Below are 27,333 nucleotides of genomic sequence, written 5' to 3'. Positions count from 1 at the left end.
TTAAATCATACACATAAACTTTATTCATCATTGTCTTTATGTTATAGTAGGAAAACTAAGGCATTTCATAAAATATGAAATCAATTGTACAATGCATGATACAGTCAAGATCTGGACATGGAATTGGTGTCTTCACTATCATTTCTCACCTTTAATCAATAAATATTATTCCTCTTGAAAGATGATGAAAAATTACTCATATTAAATACAGTAAAAATAAACATCATTAATCAAACACTACATTTCTAACCTCTTCACATTCATTAACAGTGTGGAATACAAACAATGATGGTTTTTGTTATGGCTTTGTGTTTCTTTAAAATGCTAACTAGGCCAGGTGTGGTGGCTCATGCTCAGCACTTTGCGAGGCTGAGGTGGGCAGATCACCTGAGGTCAGAAGTTCGAGACCGGCCTGGCCAACATGGTGAAACCACGTCTCTACTAAAAATACAAAGATTAGCTGGGCGTGGTGGTGGGTGCTTGTAATCCCAGCTACTCGGGAGGCTGAGGCAGAAAAATCGCTTGAATCCGGGAGGCGGAGACTAGAGTGAGCCGAGACTGTGTCACTGTACTCCAGCCTGGGCAACAGAGTGAGACTCTGTCTCAAAAATAAATAAAATAAAATGTTAACTAAAATTGATTTCTAATTTGGGAAACATAATACCATTTGATTTTAAAAAGAATTGTATCTTAATCATTAAGCTAAAGACATAGCAAGAAAACAATGACAAGGTCACTTGAAGGGTATCTCAGCCTACTTTTCATCATCTAATAAGACACCCCTAAAGTAATTCCAGCAGAAAGTCTCAGAAATTCATTGATCAACCTCCAAAGCACATCAGGGAAGGTGCTAATACGGTGGAGAGCAAGAACAATAAAGCAGCAGAACATGTTATTTAAATTTTTGAGATAATAAAACAATACAGAAGTGGTAACCCTTGTGAAATTATGTTCTTGTTTTGGGTAATGAGATCATTAATACTTTATAAACTTCATACGTGTGGCACACTGTAAGGATTAAAGAATGGAATAAGCAAGAGAGCTCCCTAAAACACTTGATATAAGAAACACCATGCCGGGCGCGGTGGCTCACGCCTGTAATCCCATACTTTGGAGGCCAAGGCAGGCGGATCATGAGGTCAGGAGATCAAGACCAGCCTGGCCAACATGGTGAAACCCTGTTTCTACTAAAAATACAAAATTTAGTGGGGCATGGTGGCACATGCCTATAGTCCCAGCTACTCAGGAGACTGAGGCATGAGAATTGCTGGAACCTGGGAGGCGAAGGTTGTAGTGAGCCGAGATTGGGCCACTGCACTCCAGCCTGGGTTCTGGGCAAGAGTGAGACTCTGTCTCAAAAAAAAAAAAAAGGCCGGGTGCGGTGGCTCACGCCTGTAATCCCAGCACTTTGGGAGGCCAAGGCGGGCGGATCACAAGGTCAAGAGATCGAGACCATCCTGGCTAACATGGTGAAACCCCGTCTCTACTAAAAATACAAAAAATTTAGCTGGGCATGGTGGCGGGCGCCTGTAGTCCCAGCTACTCAACTCAGGAGGCTGAGGCGGGAGAATGGCATGAACCCGTGAGGCAGAGCTTGCAGTGAGCCTATATCATGCCACTGCACTCCAGCCTGGGCGACAGAGCAAGACTCTGTCTCAAAAAAAAAAAAAAAAAAAAAGAAAAAGAAAAGAAATACTGAATTGCAATAACTTTTATAGGCACAAACTTCCTTAAGTTTCAAGAAAATGAAAGTCAACCCTCATTATTCATGAGGACTTCAAGTAGGCCATTTTACAAACAAGCTTAAGCACCCTACAAATGGCTTTTTCTTACTACAGAGTTCTTAGGATAAACGTGTTTATACTTTGACTGAACAGTCACGTGGATATCATAAAGGTGGCGATTGTATGTCACTATCCGGTGAAATTGCTTGCCTTCCTTCATGATTTCCTCAGTCTTTTTTTCAGTAGACATAAGATTTTCCAAAAAGTCTGAATCTTCTAAATATAGCTCATCACCTGAAAAAGGAAAAAATTGGATTTTATTTTTAAATACAAAATTATTTTTCACCATGGCAGAAGGGATAAAATTTTAATTCCATCGAGTATTATTTTATAAATCACTCCGATATATTATACAAATCAGTATTTTTATCTGTTTCATATGTTTGGAACTGAGATAGTTGTTAAATCAGTATTTATTTTGATCTATTTAATATGTTTGGAACTGAGATAGTTGTTAATTAACCTAATTCTATGAGCTTACCTCAATTTCATTATTGTGTTTTTTTTATCTTTTTTTTTTTTTGAGATGGAGTCTCACTCTGTTGCCCAGGCTAGAGTGCAGTGGCGCAATCTCGGCTCACTGCAACCTCCACCTCCTGGGCTCAAGCAATTCTCATGCCTCAGCCTCCAGAGTAACTGGGATTACAGGTGCCTGCCACCACGCCTGGCTAATTTTGGTATTGTTAGTAGAGACAGGTTTCGCCATGTTTACCAGGCTGGTCTCAAACTCCTGACCTCAAATCATTCACCCACCTCAGCCTCCCAAAGTGCTGGGATTACAGGCGTGAACTACTGCACCTGTCTTCTTTCTTGTGTTTTCAATATCCCCTCACAACGCCCCAGCCAAGAGTTTTCTTTGGGCCCATAAACATCTGTGACTGGTATGTTTCCACTGTGAACTGTAACTATTATATTAGTTCATGACTCTCTTTATTCTATTCAATACTGATATTAAGATTGGCCTTGATATCCATATACTTTTGATGTTTCAAAGTGGGCTGTTCTTATCATCTTCAGGTTTAGAGAAATTACATCAAAACTGCTAAATTTTCCCACTGTAGGTTGAGTAATAAATCTTTTTTTTTTTTTTTTTTGAGACAGAATATCGCTCTTGTTGCCCAGGCTGGAGTGCAATGGTGCAATCTCAGCTCACCACAACCTCCGCCTCCTGGGTTCAAGTGATTCTCCTGCCTCAGCCTCCTGAGTAGCTGGGATTACAGGCATGCGCCACCATGCCCAGCTAATTTTGTATTATTAGTAGAGACGGGGTTTCTCCATGTTGGTCAGGCTGGTCTCGAACTCTCGCCCTCAGGTGATCCACCTGCCTCAGCCTCCCAAAGTGCTGAGATTACAGGTGTGAGCCACCGTGCCAGGCCTTTTTTTTTTTTTTTTTGACAGAGTGTCTCGCTCTGTTGCCCAGGTTAGAGTGCAGTGGCATGATCTTGGCTCACTGCAACCTCTACTTCCTGGGTTCAAGTGATTCTCCTGCCTCAGCCTCCTGAGCAGCTGGGATTACAGCTGTGTGCCACCATGCCTGGCTAATTTTTTTTTTTTGTATTTTCAGTTGAGATAGAGTTAACATTTTATTTTTATTTTCTTCATAATTTCATAATTCATAATTTCAATTGAAATTATGTTCAACTGAAAAAAAAACAAAGTTGGCTGGGTGCAGTGGCTCATGCCTATAATCCCAGAATTTGGGGAGGCTGAGGCGGGCGGATCACCTGAGGTCAGGAGTTCAAGACCAGCCTGGCCAACATGGTGAAACCCTGTCTCTACTAATAATACAAAAAAATTAGCCAGGCGTAGTGGCACATGCCTGTAATTCCAGCTACTCGGGAGGCTGAGGCAGAAGTATCGCTTGAACCCAGGAGGCAAAGGTTGCAGTGAGCCCAGATTGCACTCCAGCCTGGGTGACAAGAGCAAAACTCTGTCTCAAAAAAAAGCTCCCTAATTCAAATTAGATGACAATTTACGAGTTCTCGTAATTCAAACTTAAAATGCAAAAAAGTGAGAAATTGGCCAGGCGTGGTGGCTCATGACTGTAATCCCAGCATTTTGAGAGGCCAAGGCAGGTGGATCACAAGGTCAGGAGTTCAAGACCAGCCTGGCCAAGATGGTGAAATCCCGTCTCTACTAAAAAAATATACAAAGATTAGCCAGGTGCAGTGGCAGGCACCTGTAATCCCAGCTTCTCGGGAGGCTGAGGCAGAGAATTGCTTGAACCCGGGAGGTGGAGGTTGCAGTGAGCCAAGATCGTGCCACTGCACTCCAGCCTGGGTGACAGAGGGAGACTCTGTCTCAAAAAAAAAAAAAAAAGTGACAAATTATATGAGAAAGACCTTTGTCAATGTCTAGGAAATACATTAATATAAATGTATGTGTATATATATGATATTATGCAGAATTTCTGGTTATAATAATATGGATATTTTATAGGCTTTGATCTTACTTAGCTAATACCCTGTAATTCCTGTCTTTATGTTGGGCAATACTGCCATGCAGCCCAGAGCACTGAATGTGAATACTAACAAAAGCACTGATGCTTCGCTGGTTTACCTGGTAAAAGATGGACCATCCCATCAGCAGTTAACAAGATGATTGGCAGCCACCTTTCCAGTCCTTCTAATGCACGACCCAAACAAAATCTGTGCAAGTCAGAGAGAGAGGCAAAGTTTGCAAGTCTTCTCACTTCGTAGAACTGTGGGGGTGGCAACCAAATTTCTTTTGATAAGAAACTTTCAGTTGCCTCTGATGGAGATGACCACTGTGAAAGACAAAGGCAGGGTTTCCTAAGGTTTATGCCATAGACAATGTGAGATTTGAGACAGTCAGACCAGTACTAAGGTAGAATTGAATGTGTAAAATGAATTCATTAATGCGCCCTGCGAGATCCCTCCAAGGCAACATGAAAAGATTCAGTGAAGAAAGCTGGGTTGATCCTCTTAAGAGGTTGCTTATTAGGATGCTGATCCTCAGAACTAGTAAATAAACCAGGGCAGACCCCCAAGGCTTGACCTGGGAGAGCTGTTCAGCATAAGAGGCGGGAGATGCAGAGAGGGTAAGGTGGTTCTGGTCCCTGCTGAAAGAAGAAAGACTCCGAAGGGTAAACTCATCACAGTAGATGGAGAATTTGGTGCCTGTTCATTCCTCTGGGAAATGGGTACTTGGCTAGATCCTGAGGATATAATGATGGACACCACAAAGCTCTCCTAGGCCCTATGGGGACTTCAGCAACCAAAATGCTTTGTGATGTGGTGATGTGTGCCACATGGTACAACGGCAGTGAAGCATCAGGAGCAACAGCAGCTTTCAGGAAGTCAACCCAGCATGACTCAGCCTATAGTCGAGAGAGTAATAACTTGGTAGGGTTTCAGCCAGGCAGTATTTGCCCGGTAAACTTCAGTGGCTTCATTCTAAAACCTCCTCTCCTTCCTGAGCCTTCTTTCCATAGACATTTAGATAAAAAGAGCTGATTCAACGGATATAGAATAAACTCAAAGGTTGTTCTTTTTTTTTTTGAGACGGAGTCTCGCTCTGTCACCTAGGCTGGAGAGCAGTGGCGTGATCTCGGCTCACTGCAAGCTCCACTTCCTGGGTTCACGCCATTCTCCTGCCTCAGCCTCCCGAGTAGCTGGGACTACAGGCGCCCACCACCACGCCCAGCTAATTTTTTGTATTTTCAGTAGAGACGGGTTTCACTGTGTTAGCCAGGATGGTCTCGATCTCCTGACCTCATGATCTACCAGCCCCGGCCTCCCAAAGTGCTGGGATTACAGGCGTGATTTTTTTTTTTTTTTTTTTTTTTTTTTTTTTTTTTTGACCTAGTCTTGCTCTGTCGCCCAGGCTGGAGTGCAGTAGCACAATCTCGGCTCACTGCAACCTCTACTTCCCGGGTTCAAGCAATTCTCTGCCTCAGCCTCCCAAGTAGCTGGGACTACAGGCACCCACCACCATCCCGGATAATTTTTGTATCTTTTTTTTTTTGAGATGGAGTCTCGCTCTGTCGCCCAGGCTGGACTGCAGTGGTGTGATCTCGGCTCACTGCAAGCTCCGCCTCCTGGGTTCATGCCATTTTCCTGCCTCAGCCTCCCGAGTAGCTGGGACTACAGGCGCCCACCACCACGCCTGGCTAATTTTTTGTACTTTTAGTAGAGACGGGGTTTCACCGTGTTTGCCAGGATGGTCTCCATCTCCTGACCTTGTGATCCACCCGCCTTGGCCTCCCAAAGTGCCGGGATTACAGGCGTGAGCCACAGCGCCCGACCTAATTTTTGTATCTTTAGTAGAGATGGCATTTCACCATCTTGGCCAGGCTGGTCTTGAAATCCTGACCTCGTGATCCACCCACCTCGGCCTCCCAAAGTGCTGGGATTACAGGTGTGAGCCACCGTGCCTAGCCATAAGGTTGTTCTTTAGTTGGTTTACTAAATATCCACTTATACACCTAGGAGAAACTGATTCTCGCCCCCAAGCCCTGGGATTTGGAATTGATTTCTGCTTTAGATGACTGTAGATCAAAGGTTTGCAAGCTCGTACATGCTTAAACATTGACTGAGAAGCCTGTGAAGGCTTCACATTCCCAGGGCCCTGGTATGGTACCCAGCAATCTATGAGTTCAGTGAGTCCCCTAATCATTCTGCAGTTGGCCAAAATGGCATTTAAAAAACAGAGCCCTGGGCCTCAAAGGACCACCCAATCTCTCTATGTTATTTCCAAGGCAACCGTATGAGTTCAGTGATAACAATGAAGACAAAGGGTTAAATTTGGCAGGCATCAACCCACTTAATCCAACCTGTTTAGGTTAGTCCAGACCACAGGTTACAATACCTTATCACTTACTGATTACTTCTTACTAGTAAAGCATTGTACAAAATGCAGTGCTTTCCTGCTGAGTGCAGTGGCTCACGCCTGTAATCACAGCCACCTGGGAGGCCACAATGGGCGGTGAGTCCTGCCATGGCCAGGGTTACTGCTTAAAGGGAATTCCCAGACTGCAACCCAGGGAGCAAGAGACTAATCAGAGCCTGGGATTTTCACTGACTTGAGACACAGCTTGGATTTTGGGAAGCCCATACAGCAGAATTTGGGAAGCAGCATACAGTAGTCTCCCCTTATGCAAGAGGAATACTGTCCCAGATCCCTAGTGGATGCGTGAAATCAAGGAAGTGCTAAGCCTTATACAAACTGTGCTCTTCCTACACATACACACCTATGATAAAGTTTAATTGATGAATTAGGCCCAGTAAGAGATTAACAATAACTTACTATTATTATTATCATTTTGAGATGGAGTCTCCCTTTTGTCACCCAGGCTGGAGTGCAATAGCACGATCTCTGCTCACCGCAAACTCCGCCTCCCAGGTTCAAGCGATTTTCCTGTCTCAGCCTCCCGAGTAGCTGGGATTGCAGGCATGCACCACCACACCCAGCTAATTTTGTATTTTTAGTAGAGATGGGGTTTATTCCTGTTGGTCAGGCTGGTCTGGTCTTGAACTCCCGACCTCAGGTAATCTGCCTGCCTTGGCCCCCAAGGGGTTGGGATTACCATGGGTTGAGCCACCATGCTCAGCCAACAATAACTTATAATAAACTAGAACAATGATAACATTTCGTGTAATAAAAGTTGGTGAATGTGGTCTCTCTCTCTCCCTCCAAATATCTTAGTATTTTCAGACCTTGGTTGACTGAGGGTAACTCAAACCATGGAAAGAGAAACCAAGGATAAAGCTGTACCTGAGAGGAAAGACCTACAGAGTAGAGCTCTAGAAATCTGTGTAGGGTGCACTTGAATCTTTGCTCAACACTTATCTATGTATGCATAAGGTGAAACCACATGAGACCAGGAAAGAATGATGCCTCTTTTTTTTCCTATTATTAGTATTTTACTTTACTCACCATTGTATACGTAAGGAGAGAATGATTTCTGAAGAAAGAACAATTACCTGACAGCCTTAAGATTAAACTCCCAGAGCTCACCTGGGGCCAAGGATTATTCGAATTCCTTCCAATCACAGTGGAGAGATCATGTTGAACATAAGCAGCACTCAAGTAGACCTTATAAGGGTCACCCATTTAGAAGTGCAGCTAATGGCCAGGTGCAGTGGCTCACGCCTGTAATCCCAGCACTTTGGGAGGCAGAGGTGGGCGGATCACCTGAGGTCAGGAGTTCAAGACCAACCTGGCCAACATGGTGAAACTCTGACTCTACTAAAAATACAAAAATTAGCCAGGCATGGTGGCACGTGCCTGCAATCCCAGCTACTCAGGAGGCTGAGGTATGAGAATCACTTGAACCAAGGAGGTGGAGGTTGCAGTGAGCCAAGACCACGCCACTGCACTCCAGCCTGGGCAGCAGAGTGAGAGTATGTCTAAAAAAAAAAAAAAAAAGTGCAGCTAAATTAGCTCTAGAATAAAGGCTACTATAGGCCCATGCTAAAATCACTTAAAATCATTAAGGTTTAAAAATTAAACCTCAAGACAATTAAGGTAATTTGCAATCACTTGCTAGGAAATGTCCAATACTCTCTTTTTTTTTTCTTCCTTTTTTGAGACAGAGTCTCGCTCTGTCACCCAGGCTGGAGTGCAGTGCTGTGATCTCATCTCACTGCAACCTCTGCCTCCTGGGTTCAAGCGATTCTCCTGCTTCAGCCTCCTGAGTAGCTAGAACTATAGGCGCCCGCCACCATGACTGGCTAATTTTTTTGGTATTTTTAGTAGAAACGGGGTTTCCCCATGTTGGCAAGGCTGGTCTTGAACTCCTGACCTCGTGATCCACCCACCTTGGCCTCCCAAAGTGCTGGAGTTAAAGGCGTGAGCCATTGTACCCAGCCAAGGTCCAGTACTTTTTTTTTTTTTTTTGAGACAAAGTCTTGCTCTTGTCCCCCAGGCTGGAGTGCGATGGCGCGATCTCGGCTCACTGCAACCTCTGCCTCCCAGGTTCAACTGATTCTTCTGCCTTGGCCCCCCAAGTAGCTGGGATTACAGGCGCCTGCCACCATGCCCAGCTAATTTTTGTATTTTTACTTGAGACGGGGTTTCACCATGTTGGCCAGGCTGGTCTAGAACTCCTGACCTCAGGTGATCTACCCGCCTCGGCCTCCCAAAGTGCTGGGATTATAGGCATGAACCACCGTGCCCGGCCCGAAGTCCAATACTGTTTAAAGGAATGTGACAAGATCCAGCACTTAACAACATAAAGTCACAATATCCAACATTCAGTAAAAATTGCAAGACATGATGAAGTGGGAAAACTTCATCCAAAACTAGAAAAAAAGTAAGTCAACAGAAACAGACCCAGAAATTATAGCAAGGATTAAGTTAGCAGAAAAGGGCATTAAAAAACAATGCTGTATGGCTCACGCTTGTAATCCCAGCACTTTGGGAGGCCGAGGTGGGCGGATCACGAGGTCAGGAGATCGAGACCACGGTGAAACCCCGTCTCTACTAAAGATACAAAAAAAAATTAGCCGGGCGCGGTGGCGGGCGCCTGTAGTCCCAGCTACACGGAGAGGCTGAGGCAGGAGAATGGCGTGAACCCGGGAGGCGGAGCTTGCAGTGAGCTGAGATTGCGCCACTGCACTCCAGCCTGGGCGACAGAGCGAGACTCCGTCTCAAAAAAACAAAAAAACAAAAAAACAATGCTGTAAAGATACAAAGGAAAACATCAACATGATGAAAGAAATAAAAAATATTACCTGCAAGAGGCTGGGCACGGTGGCTCACGCCTGTAATCCCAGTACTTTGGGAGGCCAAGGCAGGTGGATCACGAGGTCAGGAGTTCGAGACCAGCCTGACCAACGTGGTGAAACCCCGTCTCTACTAAAAATACAAAAATTAGCTGGGCGTGGTGGCATGTGACTGTAATCCCAGCTACTCAGGGGGCTGAGGTAGGAGAATTGCTTGAATCCGGGAGGCGGAGGTTGCAGTGAGCTGAGATCACACCATTGCACTCCAGCCTGGGCGGCAGAGCAAGACTCTGTCTAAAAAAAAAAAAAAATTACCTGCAAGAGTGGTAACAGACCTCTCATAAGAAATTTATGCAAACTAGCAAATAAGGCAGCAATATTTTTAGGTACATAAAGAAAAAAAACTATCAACCTAGAATTTTATACCTAGCCAAAGTATCTTTCAAAAACAAAGGCAAAATAGTTATTTTCAAGCAAGCAAAAGTTAGAGTATTCATTGTCATAGGATCTACACTACAAGAAATATTAGAGAAACTTCTTTAGGCAGAAGGATACCAGAGATAGATTTGGAGCTACACAAAGGAATAAAGAGTGCTAAAAATAGTAAATATATGGCTGGGCATGGTGGCTCATGCCTGTGATCCCAGCACTTTGGGAGGCCCAGCTGGGTGGATCACCTGAGGTCAGGAGTTTGAGACCAGCCTGGCCAACATGGTGAAAACTCGTCTCTACTAAAAATACACAAAGTAGCTGGGCATGGTGGTGGGTGCCTGTAATCCCAGCTACTCGGGAGGCTGAGGCAGGAGAATCACTTGAACCAGAGAGGCAGAGGTTGTGGTGAGCCAAGATCACGCCACTGCACTCCAGCCTAGGTGACACAGTGAGACTCCATCTCAAATAAAAAAAAAAAGGCTGGGCACAGTGGCCCACACCTGTGATCTCAGTATTTTGGGAGGCTGAGGCAGGTGGATCACCTGAGGTCAGGAGTTCAAGACCAGCCTGACCAACATGGAGAAACCCCGTCTCTACTAAACATACAAAATTGGCTGGCCATGGTGGGCACATGCCTGCAATCCCAGCTACTTGGGGGAGGCTGAGGCAGGAGAATCACTTGAACCCGGGAGGTGGAGGTTGTGGTGAGCCGAGATAGCACCATTGCACTGCAGCCTAGGGAACAAGAATGAAACTCCATCTCAATAAAAAAATAGTAAATATGCAGGTAAACATAAGACATTTTTTTCTCATTAAGACTGATGGTCTAGGCTGGGTGTGGTGGCTGATGCCTGTAATCCCAGCACTTTGGGAGGCCGAGGTGGGCGGATTACCTGAGGTTGGGAGTTTGAGAGCAGCCTGACCAACATGGAGAAAACCCATTTCTCCTAAAAATACAAAATTAGCTGGGCGTGGTGGCATATGCCTGTAATCCCAGCTACTGGGGAAGCTGAGGCAGGAGAATCACTTGAATCCGGGAGGTGGAGGGTGTGGTGAGCTGATATTGCACCATTGCATTCCAGCCTGGGCAACAAGAGTGAAACCCCGTCTCAAAAAAAAAAAAAAAATTGATGGTCTAAAGCAAAAATAATCAGAGTGTATTGTAGAGTTTATAATAAAAGTCAAATGTATGACAACAATAGCATAAAGGACAGGAGGGAAAAAACAAATATATTGCTGCAAGGTTCTAACTCTATAAACGAAATGAAAAATGTCTATTGCAAATTTTAGAGCAACTACAAAGAGACATAGTTAATAAGTTAATAATGGAAATAAAACAGTCATAAGAAAAACAGTCCAAATAGATGGGAACAAAAAATGAGCAGTAAGATGGTACATGTGAATCTAATCTTATTGACAATAACAAATATGAATAAACACACCAACTAAAAAGCAAAAGTTTTTATATTGGATAAAAAGCAAGACTATATGCTGCCTACAAGAAACACACTTTTTTTTCTTTTTTGGAGATGGAGTCTCACTCTGTTGCCCAGGCTGGAGTGCAGTGTCATGATCTTGGCTCACTGCTATCTCTGCCTCCTGGGTTCAAGCAATTCTCCTGTCTCCACCTGTGTGAGGGTTCAGTCAGGCTGGTGGGAAAAATTTTAGTTATAATAGCCAGAAACCCTCTTGGAAGGCCTGAGAGTTTGCCTAACTTTGGTAACAGATCTGGCTGAAGGCAGCCTAGTCCATTCACCTTTAGTTAAATAAATTAAAGTAGATACAAAGGAATGTGGGGAGTTTATCTAACTCGTTTGTTTACTCATGTGGTCCTAAGACTAACCCTTGATCTACTGCAGGTGCTTAATTGCTTTCTATCTGGGATGTCTGCAAGGTCAATTACCCTCTAGTGGTGTTGACACAAGCCTTTGTCAATTAATTTTTATTGAATAAATGCGAGTCTTGCTGGCTGGTCAAGGCCGAGGTCGCAACTTTTTACAGCACTCTCCTGGGAGTCTGTAAGTAGCCCTGATGCTCAGTCAGACTGGCAATGCAGAGTATCTGTATCAGTGCACGTTATTCATCCATCATTGGGTCAGGGTCTGCAGGACAGACCCCCACACACCTGGATAATTTTTGTATTTTTAATATAGATGGGGTTTTGCTATGTTGCTGGGCTGGTCTCAAACTCCTGAACTCAGGTGATCAGGCCTCCTTGGCCTCCCAAAGTGTTGGGATTATAGGTGTAAGCCACTGCACCCAGCCAGAAACACACTGATAATAATAAATACAAAGATAGTTTAAAAGGATAGAAAAATATACTAACATGAATCAAAAGAAAGTCAGAGGCGCTATATTAATATCAAACAGAGTAAACTTCAGATTTCAGAATAAAGATTATAACCAGGAATAACAAAGGATATTTCATAATCATCAAAGAGTTAATCCATGAACTTTTAAAAGTCCTAAATGTGGATACAGTCAGTACCTTACATGGGAGCTTCAAAATACATGAAGCTAAATTTGATAGAACCAAAAGGTGAAAAAGACAACTCCACAATTATTAGTTGAAGATTTCCGCATTCCTCTCTCAGCACCCGATGAAACAAGGAAATGATATAGAAGACTTGCAAGACTGGCCAGGCACAGTGGCTCACGCCTGTAATCTCAGCACTTTGGGAGGCCCAGGTAGGTGGATCACCTGAGGTCAGGAGTTGGCGACCAGCCTGACCAACCCAGTGAAACCCGTCTCTACTAAAAATACAAAAATTAGCTAGGCATGGTGGCGGGCGCCCATAATCCCAGCTGCTTAGGAGACTGAGGAAGGAGAATCGCTTGGACCTGGGAGGTGGAGGTTTCAGTGAGCCAAGATCAGGCCACTGCACTCCAACCTAGGTGACAGGGCAAGACTCCATTTCAAAAAAAAAAAAAAAAACCTGCAAGATGCTATGAACAACTCAACCTAATTTTACATTTTTACCAAAATACCAACAAACAGCAGAAAACATATTCTTCTTAGGTGCAAAGGGAACATTCACCAAGATAGAACATATTCATGGCCATAAAACAAGTCTCAATAATTTTTTTTTTTTTTTGAGAAAGGGCTTCACTCTGTTGTCCAGGCTGAAGTGCAGTGGTGTGATCATGGCTCACTGCAGCCTCAACCTCCCAGGCTCAAGGGATCCTCCCACCTCAGCTTCCTCAGTAACAGGAACCACAGGCATGTACCACCATGCCCAGCTAAGTTTTAAAATTCTTTGTAGATATGAGGTCTTAGTATGTTACAGTCCAGGCAGGTCTTGAGTTCTTGAGCTCAATCTATCCTCTGGCCTTCTTCCCCCAAAATGCTGAGATTATAGGTGTCAGTCACTGTACTGGCCAATAAATTTTAAAAGACAGAAACTGGCCAGGCACAGTAGCTTATGCCAATAATCCCCAAGACTTTGGGAGGCTGAAGCTCGATGGTCGCTTGAGGCCAGGAGTTCAAGACCTCCCTGAGCAACATAGTGAGATCCAGTCTCTACAAAAAATAAAACAATTAGCCAAGCGTGGTTGCAGGTGCCTGTGGGTCCAGCTACCCGGGAAGCTGAGACCGGAGAATCACTTGAGCCCAGTGACAGGTGAAGCCAGCTGGACTTCCTGGGTCGAGTGGGGACTTAGAGAACTTTTCTGTCTAGCTAAAGTTTGTAAATGCACCAATCAGCACTCTGTAAAAATGCACCCATCAGTGCTCTGTGTCTAGCTAAAGGTTTGTAAACACACCAATCAGCACTCTGTAAAAATGCACCAATCAGCACTCTGTGTCTAGCTCAAGGTTTGTAAATGCACCAATTAGCACTCTGTGTCTAGCTAAAGGTTTGTAAATGCACCAATTAGCACTCTGTAAAAACGAGCCAATCAGCACTCTGTAAAATGGATCAATCAGCGCTCTGTAAAATGGACCAATCAGCGCTCTGTAAAATGGACCAATCAGCAGGATGTGGGTGGGGCCAAATAAGGGAATAAAAGCTGGCCACCCGAACCAGCAGCAGCAACCTGCTCGGGTCCCCTTCCATGCTGTGGAAGCTTTGTTCTTTCGCTGTTCACAATAAATCTTGCTGCTGCTCACTCTTTGGGTCTGCACTACCTTTATGAGCTGTAACACTCACCGCGAAGGTCTGCAGCTTCACTCCTGAAGCCAGCGAGACCAAGAACCCACCAGGAGGAACAAACAACTCCAGACACGCCACCTCTAAGAGCTGTAACACTCACTGCAAAGGTCTGCGGCTTCACTCCTGAAGTCAGCGAGACCACGAACCCACTGAAAGAAAGAAACTCTGGACACATCTGAATATCTGAAGGAACAGACTCTGGACACACCATCTTTAAGAACTGTAACACTCACCGCAAGGGTCTGCGGCTTCATTCTTGAAGTCAGCAAAACCACGAACCCACCGGAAGGAACCAATTCCGGACACATTTTGGCGACCACAAAGGGACTATCACCTATTGCCAAGTAGTGAGTACCTTCGGACCCCTTTTGCTTGCTATTCTGTCCTATTTTTTCCTTAGAATTTGGGGGCTAAATAAAAGCAACTAGTGTGGCTGCTAGACTAAAGACACGTGTGTCAAACTTTCTGGGAAAGGGCTAACAACCCCGGACTCTTCAGAGTTGGGAGTGCTGGTTTGCCTGGAACCAGCTTCTGCTTTTCCTGTACTTCTGGTCTGAGCCGAGGGTTGACCGAGAAGAAAGCCATTCAGCTCCAGGATTCAAACAAGTTGTTTGACCCTGCAGTCATGAGTGGAACTCTGAAAGTCATGTCGCCCAAGTGAGACTCACCCATCTATCCTATCTATCCTGACCCTTGCCTCCTGGGTCCTAATGCCTGTCAGACAAACTTCCTCTCGCCTTTCTTCAAGGCTAGTCCAACTTCTAAAAACCCCTCCGTCTCTGGTGCTTTTCTAGTTTCTCCTGTAAGAATGATTTCTAGTATAAACTTCAGGACTCTTACCTTCTTTAGACACCTGGGCTCACCAATCAGAAAGACATAATTTTTGCTCAAAGCCCCGTCGTAGGGGGGGACTATCTGGAATTTTAGAATCCCTCCTCAGATAAGTAGGCCTAACAAAAGCTATTCCTGAAGCTAGGATATTGGGAGCCTCAGAAATTGTATCCTTCCTATTCATATAAGTGGGGACAAAAGGCTTCACTCTTTCAACTCTGGAGATCTCTTCTCTCCCTCAGGGTATGGCCCTCCACTTCATTTTGGGGGCATAACATCCTTATAGGACATGGGTAAGGTCCCAATACTAACAAGAGAATGCTTAGGACTCTAACAGGTTTCCGAGAATGCGTCAGTAAGGGCCACTAAATCCAATTTTTCTTGGTCCTCTTTGTGGTCTAGGAGGACGGGCAAGGGTGCAGGTTTTCGAGAATGTGTTGGAAAGGCCACTAAATCCGAACTTCCTCATTCTTCCTTGTGGTCTAGGAGAACTAGTGTTTCTGCTGCTGTGTCAGTGAGCACAACTATTCTGATCAGCAGGGTCCAGGGACTGTTGTGGGTTCTTGGGCAGGGGTTGTTTCTGCTGCTGCGTCGGTGAGCACAACTATTCTGATCAGCAGGGTCCGGGGACTGTTGCAAGTTCTTGGGCAAGAGGTGTTTCTGCTGCTGCACTGGTGAGCACAACTATTCCAATCAGCAGGGTCCAGGGACCGTTGTGGGTTCTTGGGCAGGGGGAGAAACAAACAAACCAAAACTGCAGGTGTCTTTCAGATGGGAAACACTCAGGCATCAACAGGCTTACCCTTGAAATGCATCCTAAGCCATTGGGACCAATTTGACCCATAAACCCTGAAAAAGAGGTGGCTCATTTTTTTCTACACTACAGCCTGGCCCCAATATTCTCTCTCTGATGGGGAAAAATGGCCACCTGAGGGAAGTATAAACTACAATACTATCCTGCAGCCTGACCTTTTCTGTAAGAGGGAAGGCAAATGGAGTGAAATACCTTATGTCCAAGCTTTCTTTTCATTGAAGGAGAATACGCAACTATGCAAAGCTTGCAATTTACATCCCACAGGAGGACCTCTCAGCTTATCCCCATATCCTAGCCTCCCTATAGGTCCCCTTCCTATTAATGGTAAGCCTCCTCTCATCTCCCCCGCCCAGAAGGAAACAAGCAAAGAAATCTCCAAAGGACCACAAAAACCCCCAGGCTATAGGTTATGTCCCCTTCAAGCTGTAGGGGGAGGGGAATTTGGCCCAACCTGGGTACATGTCCCCTTCTCCCTCTCTGATTTTAAGCAGATCAAGGCAGACCTTGGGAAGCTTTCAGATGATCCTGATAGGTATACAGATGTCCTACAGGGTCTAGGGCAAACCTTCAATCTCACTTGGAGAGATGTCATGCTAGTGTTAGATCAAACCCTGGCCTTTAATGAAAAGAATGCGGCTTTAGCTGCAGCCAAAGAGTTTGGAGATATCTGGTATCTTAGTCCAGTAAATGATAGAATGACAGCTGAAGAAAGCGATAAATTCCTTACCAGTCAGCAAGCCGTATGTCAGCAAGTCAGTATGGATCCCCACTGGGACCTCGACTCAGATCATGGGGACTGGAGTCGTAAACATCTGCTGACTTGTGTTCTAGAAGGACTAAGGAGAATTAGGAAAAAGCCCATGAATTATTCAATGATGTCCACCATAACTCAGGGAAAGGAAGAAAATGCTTCTGCCTTCCTCGAGCAGCTACAGGAGGCCTTAATATACTCCCCTGTCACCCGACTCACTTGAAGGTCAATTGATCCTAAAAGATAAGTTTATTACCCAATCAGCTGTGGATATCAGGAGAAAGCTCCAAAAGTGAGCCCTGGGCCCTGAACAAACTCTAGAAGCATTATTAAACCTGGCAACCTCAGCGCTCTATAATAGGGATCAAGATGGACAGGCCCAAAAGGAAAAGTGAGATCAGAGAAAGGCTGCAGACTTAGTCATGGCCCTCTTGGGGGTTCAGAGGGGACAGAAAATGGTGCAGGCCAATCACCTGGTAGGGCTTGTTATCGGTGTGGTTTACAAGGACACTTTTTAAAAAAAAGATTGTCCTATGAGAAACAAGCTGCCCCCTCGCCCATGTCCACTATGCCAAGGCAATCACTGATAGGCACACTGCCCCAGAGGACAAAGGTTCTCTGGGACAGAAGCCACCAACCAGATGATGCAACAAGACTGAGGGTGCCCGGGGCAAGCACCAGCTCATGTCATCACTCTCACTGAGTCCCGGGTATGTATAACCATTGAGGGCCAGGAAATTGACTTCCTCCTGGACACTGGCGCAGCTTTCTCAGCATTAATCTCCTGTCCTGGAGCTGTCCTCAAGGTCCGTTACCATCCAAGGAATCCTGGGACAGGCTGTAACCAGGTATTTCTCCCACCTCCTCAGTTGTAATTGGGAGACTTTGCTCTTTTCACATGCCTTTCTTGTTATGCCTGAAAGTCCCACACCCTTATTAGGGAGGGATATATTAGCCCAAACTGGAACTATTACCTACATGAATACGAGGAACAAGTTACCCATTTGTTGCCCCTGCTTGAGGAGGGAATCAACCCTGAAGTCTGGGCATTGGAAGGAACAAACTCAAGCTCCAGCCTTAAGCCTTCCCACAGGACGAAACTTTTCTTTAAATGTCACAGAGAGAGCAGGAATAGCTCTTGGCTTCCTTACTCAGACTCATGGGACAATCCCACAACCAGTGGCATACCTAAGCAAGGAAACTGATATAGTAGCAAAAGGCTAGCCTCACTGTTTACGGGTAGTTGTGGCGGTGGCTGTCTTAGTGTCAGAGGCTATCAAAATAATACAAGGAAAGGATCTCACTGTCTGGACTACTCATGATGTAAATGGCAAACTAGGTGCCAAAGGAAGTTTATGGCTATCAGACAACCACCTGCTTAGATACCAGGCACTACTCCTTGAGGGACCAGTGCTTCAAGTGCATACATGTGTGGCCCTCAGCCCTGCTGCTTTTCTCCCAGAGGATGGGGAGCCAGTCGAGCATGGCTGCCAACAGGTTGTAGTCCAGACTTATGCCGCCCGAGAGGATCTCTTAGAAGTCCCCTTAGCTAATCCTGACCTTAACCTATATACCATTGGAAGTTCATTTGTGGAAAACGGGATACAAAGGGCAGGTTATGCCATAGCTAGTGATGTAACCGTACTTGAAAGTAAACCTCTTCCCCCAGGGACCAGCACCCAGTTAACAGAACTAGTGGCACTTACCCGGGCCTTAGAACTGGGAAAGGAAAAAAGAATAAATGTGTATACAGATAGCAAGTATGCTTATCTAATCCTACATGCCCATGCTGCAATATGTAAAGAAAGGGAGTTCCTAACCTCCGGGGGAACCCCCATTAAATACCACAAGGAAATCATAGAGTTATGGCACTCAGTGCAAAAACCCAAGGAGGTGGCAGTCTTACACTGCCAAAGACATCAAAAAGGGGAAGGAGAAGGGAGAACAGCAGCACAAGCGGCTGGCAGAGGCAGGGAAAGACCAGCAGAGAGAAAGAGAGAGACAAAGTCAAAGACAGAAGGAAAGAGAGGAAGAGACAGACAGAAAGTCAAAGAGAGAAGGAAAGAGAGGAAGAGACAAAGCAGTCAGAGAGAAAGAGATAGAAGTAGTAAAGAAAAGTGTACCCTATTCCTTTAAAAGCCAGGGTAAATTTAAAACCTATAATTCACGCCTGTAATCCCAGCACTTTGGGAGGCCAAGGCAGGCGGATCACGAGGTCAGGAGTTCGAGACCAACTTGGCCAACATGGTGAAACCCCGTCTCTACTAAAAATACAAAAATTAGCCAGGTGTGGTGGCGGGGACCTGTAATTCCAGCTACTCGGGAGGCTGAGGCAAGAGAACTGCTTGAACCCGGGAGGCAGAGGTTGCAGTGAGCCTAGATTGCGCCACTGCACTCCAGCCTGGGTGACAGGGCAAGACTCCGTCTCCAAAAAAATAAAAATAAAAATAAAAAATAAAACCTACAATTGATAATTAAAGGTCTTCTCTGTAACCCTATAACACTCCAATACCACCTTGCTGTCAGTGTAAACAAGGGCATAGCCTGAAAGCACTGAGGCCACTGACAACCCGTAGCCTTCCTATCAAAAATCCTTAACCCAGCAAGTTTCCTAACGGGGGATCTAAATCTGAAGGTCTGACCAGACATAGGAGGAATTCCCTTCAGGACAGGATGATAGATGTTTCCTCCTGGGCGATTAAGGAAAAAGACACAATGGGTATTCAGTACGTGATAAGGAAACTCTTATAGAAGCAGAGTTAGGAAAATTGCCTAATAATTGGTCTGCTCAAACATGCAAGCTATTTGCACTCAGCCAAACCTTAAAGTACTTACAGAATCAGGAAGGAGCCATCTATACCAATTTTAAGTTAATATGGACTGAATGAGGTCTTATTAATAGCAAAGAATAATTGAAATCCCAAACTTAAGGTTTTCAACAAAAGTAAAGTTTGCTAAAAGTTAACAGTGTAACATATATTATCCTAACTTCTAATCTTATGGATATCAGACCCTATCAGTGCCCCTCAAAGCTCAAGTCTGTCAGCACAGGGCCATACAACTAATACCCCTACTTATAGGGCTAGAAATGGCCACTGCTACAGGAACCGGAATAGCCAGTTTATCTACTTCATTATCTTACTACCACACACTCTCAAAGGATTTGTCAGACAGTTTGCAAGAAATAACAAAATCTATCCAGTAAGGATAGTAACTACAATCCCAAATAGACTCTTTGGCAGCAGTGACTCTCCAAAACACCCAAGGCCTAGACCGTCTCACTACTGAGAAAGGAGGACTTTGCACCTTAGGGGAAGAGTGTTGTTTTTACACTAACAAGTCAGGGATAGTGTGAGATGCCGCCCGGCATTTATAGGAAAAGGCTTCTGAAATCAGACAATGCCTTTCAAACTCTTACACCAACCTCTGGAGTTGGGCAACATGGCTTCTCCCCTTTCTACATCCTGTGACAGCCTTTTTATTATTACTTGCCTTCAGGCCCTGTATTTTTAACCTCCTTGTCAAATTTGCTTCCTCTAGAATCAAGGCCATCAAACTACAGATGGTCTTACAAGTGGAAACCCAAATGAGCTCAACTAACAACTTCACCGAGGACCCCCTGGACTGACCCACTGGCCCTTTCACTGGCCTAGAGAGTTCCCCTCTGGAGGACACTACAACTGCAGGGCCCCTTATTTGCCCCTGTCCAGCAGGAAGTAGCTACAGCAGTCATCGCCCAATTCCCAACAGCAGTTGGAGTGTCCTGTTTAGAGGTGGGATTCAGAGGTGAAGCCAGCTGGACTTCCTGGGTCCAGTGGGGACTTGGAGAACTTTTCTGTCTAGCCAAAGGTTTGTAAATGCACCAATCAGCACTCTGTAAAAACGCACCAATCAGCACTCTGTGTCTAGCTAAAGGTTTATAAATGCACGAATCAGCACTCTGTAAAAACACACCAATCAGCGCTCTGTCTAGCTAAAGATTTGTAAACACACCAATCAGCACTCTGTAAAATGGACCAATCAGCGCTCTGTAAAATGGAGCAATCAGCAGGACATGGTCGGGGCCAAATAAGGGAATAAAAGTTGGCCACCTGAGCCACCAGCAGCCAACCGGCTCTGGTCCCCTTTTGCTGTGGGAAGTTTTTTTGCTCTTTGCAATAAATCTTGCTGCTGCTCACTCCTTGGGTCTGTACTACCTTTATGAGCTGTAACACTGACTGCAAAGGTCTGCAGCTTCACTCCTGAAGCCAGTGAGACCACAAACCCACCAGGAGGAACAAACAACTCCGGACACACCACCTTTAAGAGCTGTAACACTCACTGCGAAGGTCTGCGGATTCACTGCTGAAGTCAGCGAGACCACGAACCCACCAGAAGGAAGAAACTCCGGACACATCTGAACATCTGAAGGAAGAAACTGGACACGCCATCTTTAAGAACTGTTACACTCACCGCAAGAGTCCGCGGCTTTATTCTTAAAGTCAGCGAGACCAAGAACCCACCAGAAGGAAACAATTCTGGACACACCAGGAGCTGGAGATGAGCCTGGGTGTGCAACACAAAGAGACAAGACCCCCATCCTTACCAAAAATAAATAAAAATAGGAAGACTGGAATCATATTAAGTCTGTTCTCCAAGAAAACCAAATTAAATGGCTGTGGAGATGAACTATGTCTACACATGTACCAGTGCTTACACAGTGGCCACGCTGGAGGAACCACGTGGAGAAAGACAGGCTCCAGGCCTTGAGACCCCAAAGCCTAGGAAAGCAGAGAGCGCTTCACCAAGAGCATGGCTTTGGTCTACAGGAGTGAGGGCTTCCTGCCCGTCTAAGCATTCCTTGCAGATTAATCTCTCTGGGCTCGCCCTATGCGGGGGTCCCTGAGGGGCCTGGGCCGCTGGGAGAGATCCTCCATCTCACGTCCCTGCGGTCCCCAGCAAGGCCATGAGCAGGCCCTACCTGGTAGCCCACCACCTCCGCCAAGTCAGGGTAGACGGGCGGCGGCTCCCGCAGGCAGCACAGGAAGAAGGCCGTTTCGAAGCGGCGAGTGGTGCCGCGCAAGAAAGGGGTGAGCCAGGCGCTCCAGTTGTGCAGCGCCCAGATGTCGGGTGTGCAGTCGAGGTGGGCGCACAGCCGCAGGAAGTGGCGCGGGTCCCGGCGCACGCGGGCGCGCCAGGCGGCCAGGCCCGGCGGCGGCTCCAGGGCGAGGCCGGGCCCAGGTGCTGGGCCTGGTGGGGAAGTCCTGGGCCGCAGTAGCAGCACGCCCGCCTCCTCGAAGGCCTCCCGCACGGCGCAGATGCGGAAGGCTACGTCCTCAGGCAGCGTCCCAGTGTTGTCGGCATTGTGGTCATCGGTGTCGGGCAGCGACGGGAAAGCGGCACGGCTGAATGGCGCCGGGCCCAGGCCGAAGCGCGGCGGCCTGTGATACGGCGCGAAGAGGCCCAGCCAGTCCGCCGAGCGGTCGGCGGCATCCAGCACTCCGCCCGGGAAGACGTGCGCGCCTGGCATGAAGCCTTGGTGCGGGGAGCGCTGCAGCAGCAGCAGCCGGAAGCCCTCGGCGGGCGGCGGGCGCGACGGCGGGGTGGCGGTCTCCGGGTGCGTCCAGCCAGACGCCAGGACGATGCTGGCCGCCCGCCGCCAGCGGCTGGGGCCCGGCCGCAGGGAGCTGCTCATGGCGCACAGCTTCCCGAATCCGATTCTGGCGCGGCCAGAGCTCTTTGGCAGGTGGCCCGGCCCTGCAGGGACCCCAGCACCTCCGGGGGCCTCGCGGGGATTGAGGACGAGCGTCCGGTGCTGGGTGAACCTGGGCGTTTGGTCGGCACCGGCGCCTGCCTGTGGGAGGGGCACCCGAGCTGGCACCGCCTCCAGTACACTGGGGCCCAGCTAGGGCACTCTCGCGGGACAATGGGTGTCATGGCAGCCAGCGACCGTTTGTCATTCACAGCTGCCTGAAAGGAGGACCGCAGTATTCCCACGCAGGAAGCTTGGACCAAGAGCGGGACTGCTTAAGGGCGCATATGACTTGTCATGGTAAAAAACAAGCTGCAAACCCAGGCCTGATGACATCCACCGCACTAAAAGCTCAGGACTAGGACTTTCTCCTTTAAACAAGGATCCACATGTGGGTGTTTCCTGTGGAAGAGGGAGAGAGGACATTCGAAGGGCAAAAGTCTGACCTTTGCAAGCACACATGAACCACACCAATGAGAAATGAATGGATGAGCCAGTTGCCAAATTATAAATTTCCTGCTGCACAGCTTGAATGTGAAAGGTACTCCCAGAGTAATTTCTCTCGTGTTCTGGTTACCTTTTATTGTCGGGGCGCCTGGGGACGGCCTTAGGTGTCTTAGGACATTTGATGAGTTCCACTTTGATGGGAGATGTTTAATCTGGGCCTCCACATGGAGATTTCTCTCCACCTTTTTAGTGACTAGAAGACTCCCACCTCCAATAGGAGGATTACGATCTTTTGAAAAGCCTGTGTAAATTTGAGTCTTCTCTTTCATAACTCCTTATCAGTCAGCGACAGCTTCTCCCATAATTGCTATTATAATTGGATCACACATTTGTTATGTTTTTGGATGAATACACTATACCCCTGCCAACCCTCACAAACCATCATTTTAATGTGGGTTATTTCCTGGGTAGAATCCACAGATGATATTGTCAATATTTAGGGTTTTTGTTTGTTTGTTTGTTTGAAGAGACCTGGTCTCTGGCCGGGCACTGTGGCTTACACCTGTAATCCCAGCACTTTGGGAGGCCAAGGTGGTCGGATCACCTGAGGCCAGGACTTTGAGACCAGCGTGGCCAACATGACAAAACCCCGTCTCTACTAAAAATACAAAAATTAGTTGAGTGTGGTGGCCCGCGGCTATAGTTGCAGCTACTCAGGAGGTTGAGGCAGGAGAATCACTTGAATCTGGGCGGAGGTTGCAGTGAGCCAAGATCGTGCCACTGCATTCCAGCATGGGTGACAGAGCGAGACTCTGTCTCAAAAAAATAAATAAAATAAAAATACAGAGCAAGGGAGAGAAAGGAAATAAGGCATTCCGGTGATTAAAGTAACATGTCTTCAATACTAGGAGTAATAATAATCCTAGGGGATAATAATATTAGTAGTTACTGAGTACACTGTGTGTGAGGCACTAGGAACTTTGTAAGTATAGTATCAGTTGTGTAATTCTTTTTTTTTTTGAGACGGAGTCTCACTCTGTCGCCCAGGCTGGAGTGCGGTGGCGCGATCTCGGCTCACTGCAAGCTCCGCCTCCCGGGTTCACGCCATTCTCCTGCCTCAGCCTCTCCGAGTAGCTGGGACTACAGGCGCCCGCCACCACGCCCGGCTAATTTTTTGTATTTTTAGTAGAGACGGGGTTTCACCGTGGTCTCGATCTCCTGACCTCATGATCCACCCGCCTCGGCCTCCCAAAGTGCTGGGATTACAAGCGTGAGCCACCGTGCCCGGCCAGTTGTGTAATTCTTACAAAACCCCATGAAGTGGAAACAGTTATCACTATTTTACAGATGACTAACCATTTATGGAGGGATTAAGGGTCTTAAGAACATACTACTCCCTTTGCTATAAAATAACACCATGCCTTTGTGGGTGAATGTGTGTGTTTCGACATCAGCTGGTTTTCACAGAAGCTGGTTACTCACGAGTGAGATGACCAAGTCCTGGTCCTGGGTGCATAGCAAAACAACAGAAACTGAACCTTTTATTTTATTTTATTTTATTTTATTTTATTTTATTTTATTTTATTTTTTTGAGAGGGAGTCTGGCTCTCTCACCAGGCTGGAGTGCAGTGGTGCGATGTCGGCTTACTGCAATATCTGTCTCTCGGGTTCAAGCAATTCTCCTGCCTCAGCCTCTGGAGTAGCTGGGATTGCAGGCGCGTGCTACCACGCCTGACTAATTTTTGTATTTTTAGTAGAGACAAGGTTTCATCATGTTGGTGAGGCTGGTCTCGAACTCCTGACCTCAAGTGATCTGCCTACCTCAGCCTCCCAAAGTGCTGGGATTACAGGTGTGAGCCACCACACCTGGCAGAAACTGGACCTTAACCAACACAGAACAGTGTCCAAAATGTGCACACTGCCATGACTGTCTTACTTGGGGCTCTGAGATGACACAATTACAGTTTATGGATCCAGAGATCATGTCATATAAACTCAGTTATCTGAACTGTAGCCAAGAAACAGTACAGAAGCAAACAACTATCCATGAGCATTCAAAGAGATACAGATATCATATTCATATCTAAAGTGCTCTGCTCACAGGACAAATTAATTTGTGGATATGTTATTTACCTAATGCTGTTAACAAATTAGTCAAAGACTTGGTGGCTTAAATCAATAAACACTTATTGTCCAGGCATGGTGGGTAATGTCTGTAACCCTAACACTTTGGGAGGGCGAGGCGGGAGGATAACTTGAGGCCAGGAATACAAGACCAGCCTGGGAAACACAGCAAGACCCTGCCTCTTAAAAGAAAATTAGCGGCCAGGCGCAGTGGCTCACGCCTGTAATCCCAGCACCTTGGGAGGCCGAGGCGAGCGGATCACAGGTCAGGAGATCGAGACCATCCTGGCTAACACGGTGAAACCCCATCTCTACTAAAAATACAAAAAAATTAGCCGGGCGTGGTGGTGGGCTCCTGTAGTCCCAGCTACTTGGGAGGCTGAGGCAGGAGAATGGTGAGAACCCGGGATGCAGAGCTTGCAGTCAGCCGAGATTGCACCACTGCACTCCAGCCTGGGTGACAGAGTGAGACTCTGTCTCAAAAAAAAAAAAAAAAAGAAAGAAAATTAGCTGGGTGTGGTATCACATGCCTGTAGTCCCAGCTACTCAAGAGGCTGAGATGGGAGGATCGCTTGAGCCCAGGAGTTGGAGGCTGCAGTGAGCCATGATCACGCCACTGCACTGCGACCTGGGTGACAGAGCAAGACTGCCTCGAAAGAAAAACAAAAGGTGGGGCACAGTGGCTCACACCTGTAATCCCAGCACTTTGGGAGGCCGAGGTGGGCAGATCTCCTGAGGTCAGGAGTTTCAGACCAGCCTGGCTAACGTGGTGAGACCCCTTCTCTACTTAAAAAAAAAAAAAAAAAATTAGCTGGGTGTGGTGGCTGGCGCCTGTAATCCCAGCTACTCGGGAGGGTGAGGCAGGAGAATCGCTTGAATCCAGAAGGCGGAGGTTGCAGTGAGCTGAGATAGTGCTACTGCACTGCAGCCTGGGTGAGAGAGCAAGACTCTGTCTCAAAATCAAAAGCAAAACAAAACAAAAAACAAGAAAAACAAACAAAAAACAATGGACATTGATTATCCCACCATTTCTGTTGATCAGGGATTAGGGACCACCTCCATGTGGTGATCCTAACTTAGTATCTCACATGAGGTTGTGATCAGCATGTCAGCCAGGGCTTGTCCAGCACTGGGAGATCCACTTCCTCAATGGCTCACTCACATGGCTGTTGGCAGGGAGCCTAGTTCCTTACCGCATGGATCTTTCCGTAAGGTTGCTTCAATGTCTTCCGGACTTGGTAGGTAAACTTCTCCCAGAAAGAATGATCTATGAGAGAGGAAGAAGCCATGATGCCTTTTATGACTTAGCCTCAAAAGTTATACTTCAGGCTGGGCACAGTGGCTCACACCTGGCAATCCCAGCACTTTGGGAGGCCAAGATGGGTGGATTGCCTGAGGTCAGGAGTTTGAGCCCAGCCTGGTCAACAGGGTGAAGCCCCATCTCTACTAAAAATACAAAAATTAGCTTGGTATGGTGATGCAGAAGAATTGCTTGAACCCAGGCGGCAGAGGTTGCAGTGAGCCAAGATCATGCCACTGTACTCCATCCTGGGCGACAGACCTAGACTACGTCTCAAAAAAAAAAAAGAAAAAGATAAAAGAAAAAAAACCTTCTTTAAAATCATTCTGAGAAGTTATTTTTAGGTGGTTATTCATTTTTTTTTTTTGAGACAGGGTCTCACTCTGTGGCCCAGATGCAGTGATGCTATCACAGCAGACCAGAGTCTAGACACCCCCAGGCTCAAGTGGTCCTCCCACTTCAGCCTCCTGAGTAGCTGGGACTACAGCACCACAATGGGCTAATTTTTGTATGTTTTGTAGAGATAAGGTTTTGCTTTGTTGCCCAGGCTGGTGTTGAACTCCTGGGCTCAACCAATCCACTTGCCTCGGCCTTGCAAAGTGCTGGAATTACAGACATGAGCCAACGCAGCAACATGAGCCTTTATTTTAATTTTATTTTTTTGAGGAGTCTTGCTCCTGTTGCCCAGGATAGAGTGCAGTGGCATGATCTTGGCTCACTGCAACCTCCGCCTCCTGGGTTCAAGCGATTCTCCTGCCTCAGACTACCAAGTAGCTAGGATTACAGGCACCTGCCACCACATCTGGCTAATTTTTGTATTTCTAGTAGAGACAGGGTTTCACCATCTTGGCCAGGCTGGTCTTGAACACCTGACCTCATGTGATCCACCCGTGTTGGCCTCCCAAAGTGCTGGGATTACAGGCCTCAGGCACTGTGCCTGGCATTTTTTTTTTTTTTTTTTTTTTGAGACAGGGTCTCACTGACTCTGTCACCCCAGGCTGGAGTGCAGTGGCATGATCTTGGGGAAGGCTGGTCACCCCACCCTAATCTTATCATGCAAATGGGCTTTCCATTTGATTGGTGTCATCTTGTCTGCTTCTTACAGTACACGTGGCCGACAAAGAGAAGGGAAGATGGAGCCGCCATCTTCAACAGGAGTGGCACAACTGTCGGATCTATGTCTGCAGCTGGATTTTACAGGCTGCTCGTTAGAAAGGAAAACTTTACGGAGGACTTCCGTGCCCTCACTATCTGCCTAAGTAAATTCTTCTTAACTCCTG

The 27,333-nt window shown here is 46.6% G+C and overlaps 1 protein-coding gene and 1 long non-coding RNA gene across 3 annotated transcripts; one reads left to right on the top strand and one right to left on the bottom strand.

Annotated features, from left to right (window-relative positions):
- NUDT19 (nudix hydrolase 19) lies at nucleotides 1-22,298 on the bottom strand. The gene is made up of 3 exons (XM_032170372.2): nucleotides 21,412-22,298; nucleotides 4,344-4,551; nucleotides 1-2,018 (listed from the first exon to the last, which is right to left on the bottom strand). The coding sequence occupies exons 1-3, from the start codon at nucleotides 22,123-22,125 to the stop codon at nucleotides 1,813-1,815; spliced, it is 1,128 nt and encodes a 375-aa protein (XP_032026263.1). The 5' UTR covers nucleotides 22,126-22,298; the 3' UTR covers nucleotides 1-1,812.
- LOC116478843 (uncharacterized) lies at nucleotides 21,827-27,333 on the top strand. 2 transcript variants are annotated; one of them, XR_009208993.1, is made up of 3 exons: nucleotides 21,827-21,969; nucleotides 22,397-22,723; nucleotides 27,159-27,333. It is a non-coding gene; the product is annotated as an uncharacterized LOC116478843 (long non-coding RNA). The 2 variants fall into 2 exon arrangements; XR_004250867.2 differs by having other exon boundaries at nucleotides 21,955-22,047.

This window comes from Hylobates moloch, unplaced genomic scaffold, assembly GCF_009828535.3.
Source record: "Hylobates moloch isolate HMO894 unplaced genomic scaffold, HMol_V3 SCAFFOLD_12, whole genome shotgun sequence".
NCBI lineage: Eukaryota > Metazoa > Chordata > Mammalia > Primates > Hylobatidae > Hylobates > Hylobates moloch.
Note: the sequence above shows the minus strand (reverse complement) of the source record. Positions and strands in the feature narration are given on the sequence as shown.

Coding starts and splice junctions, on each gene's coding strand:
- NUDT19 (XM_032170372.2), bottom strand. CDS start 22,125: ATGAGCAGCTCCCTGCGGCCGGGCCCCAGCCGCTGGCGGCGGGCGGCC. Junction 4,552..21,411: donor CGGAGGTGGTGGGCTACCAG/GTAGGGCCTGCT, acceptor TGTCTTTCACAG/TGGTCATCTCCATCAGAGGC. Junction 2,019..4,343: donor GATGGTCCATCTTTTACCAG/GTAAACCAGCGA, acceptor TTCCTTTTTCAG/GTGATGAGCTATATTTAGAA.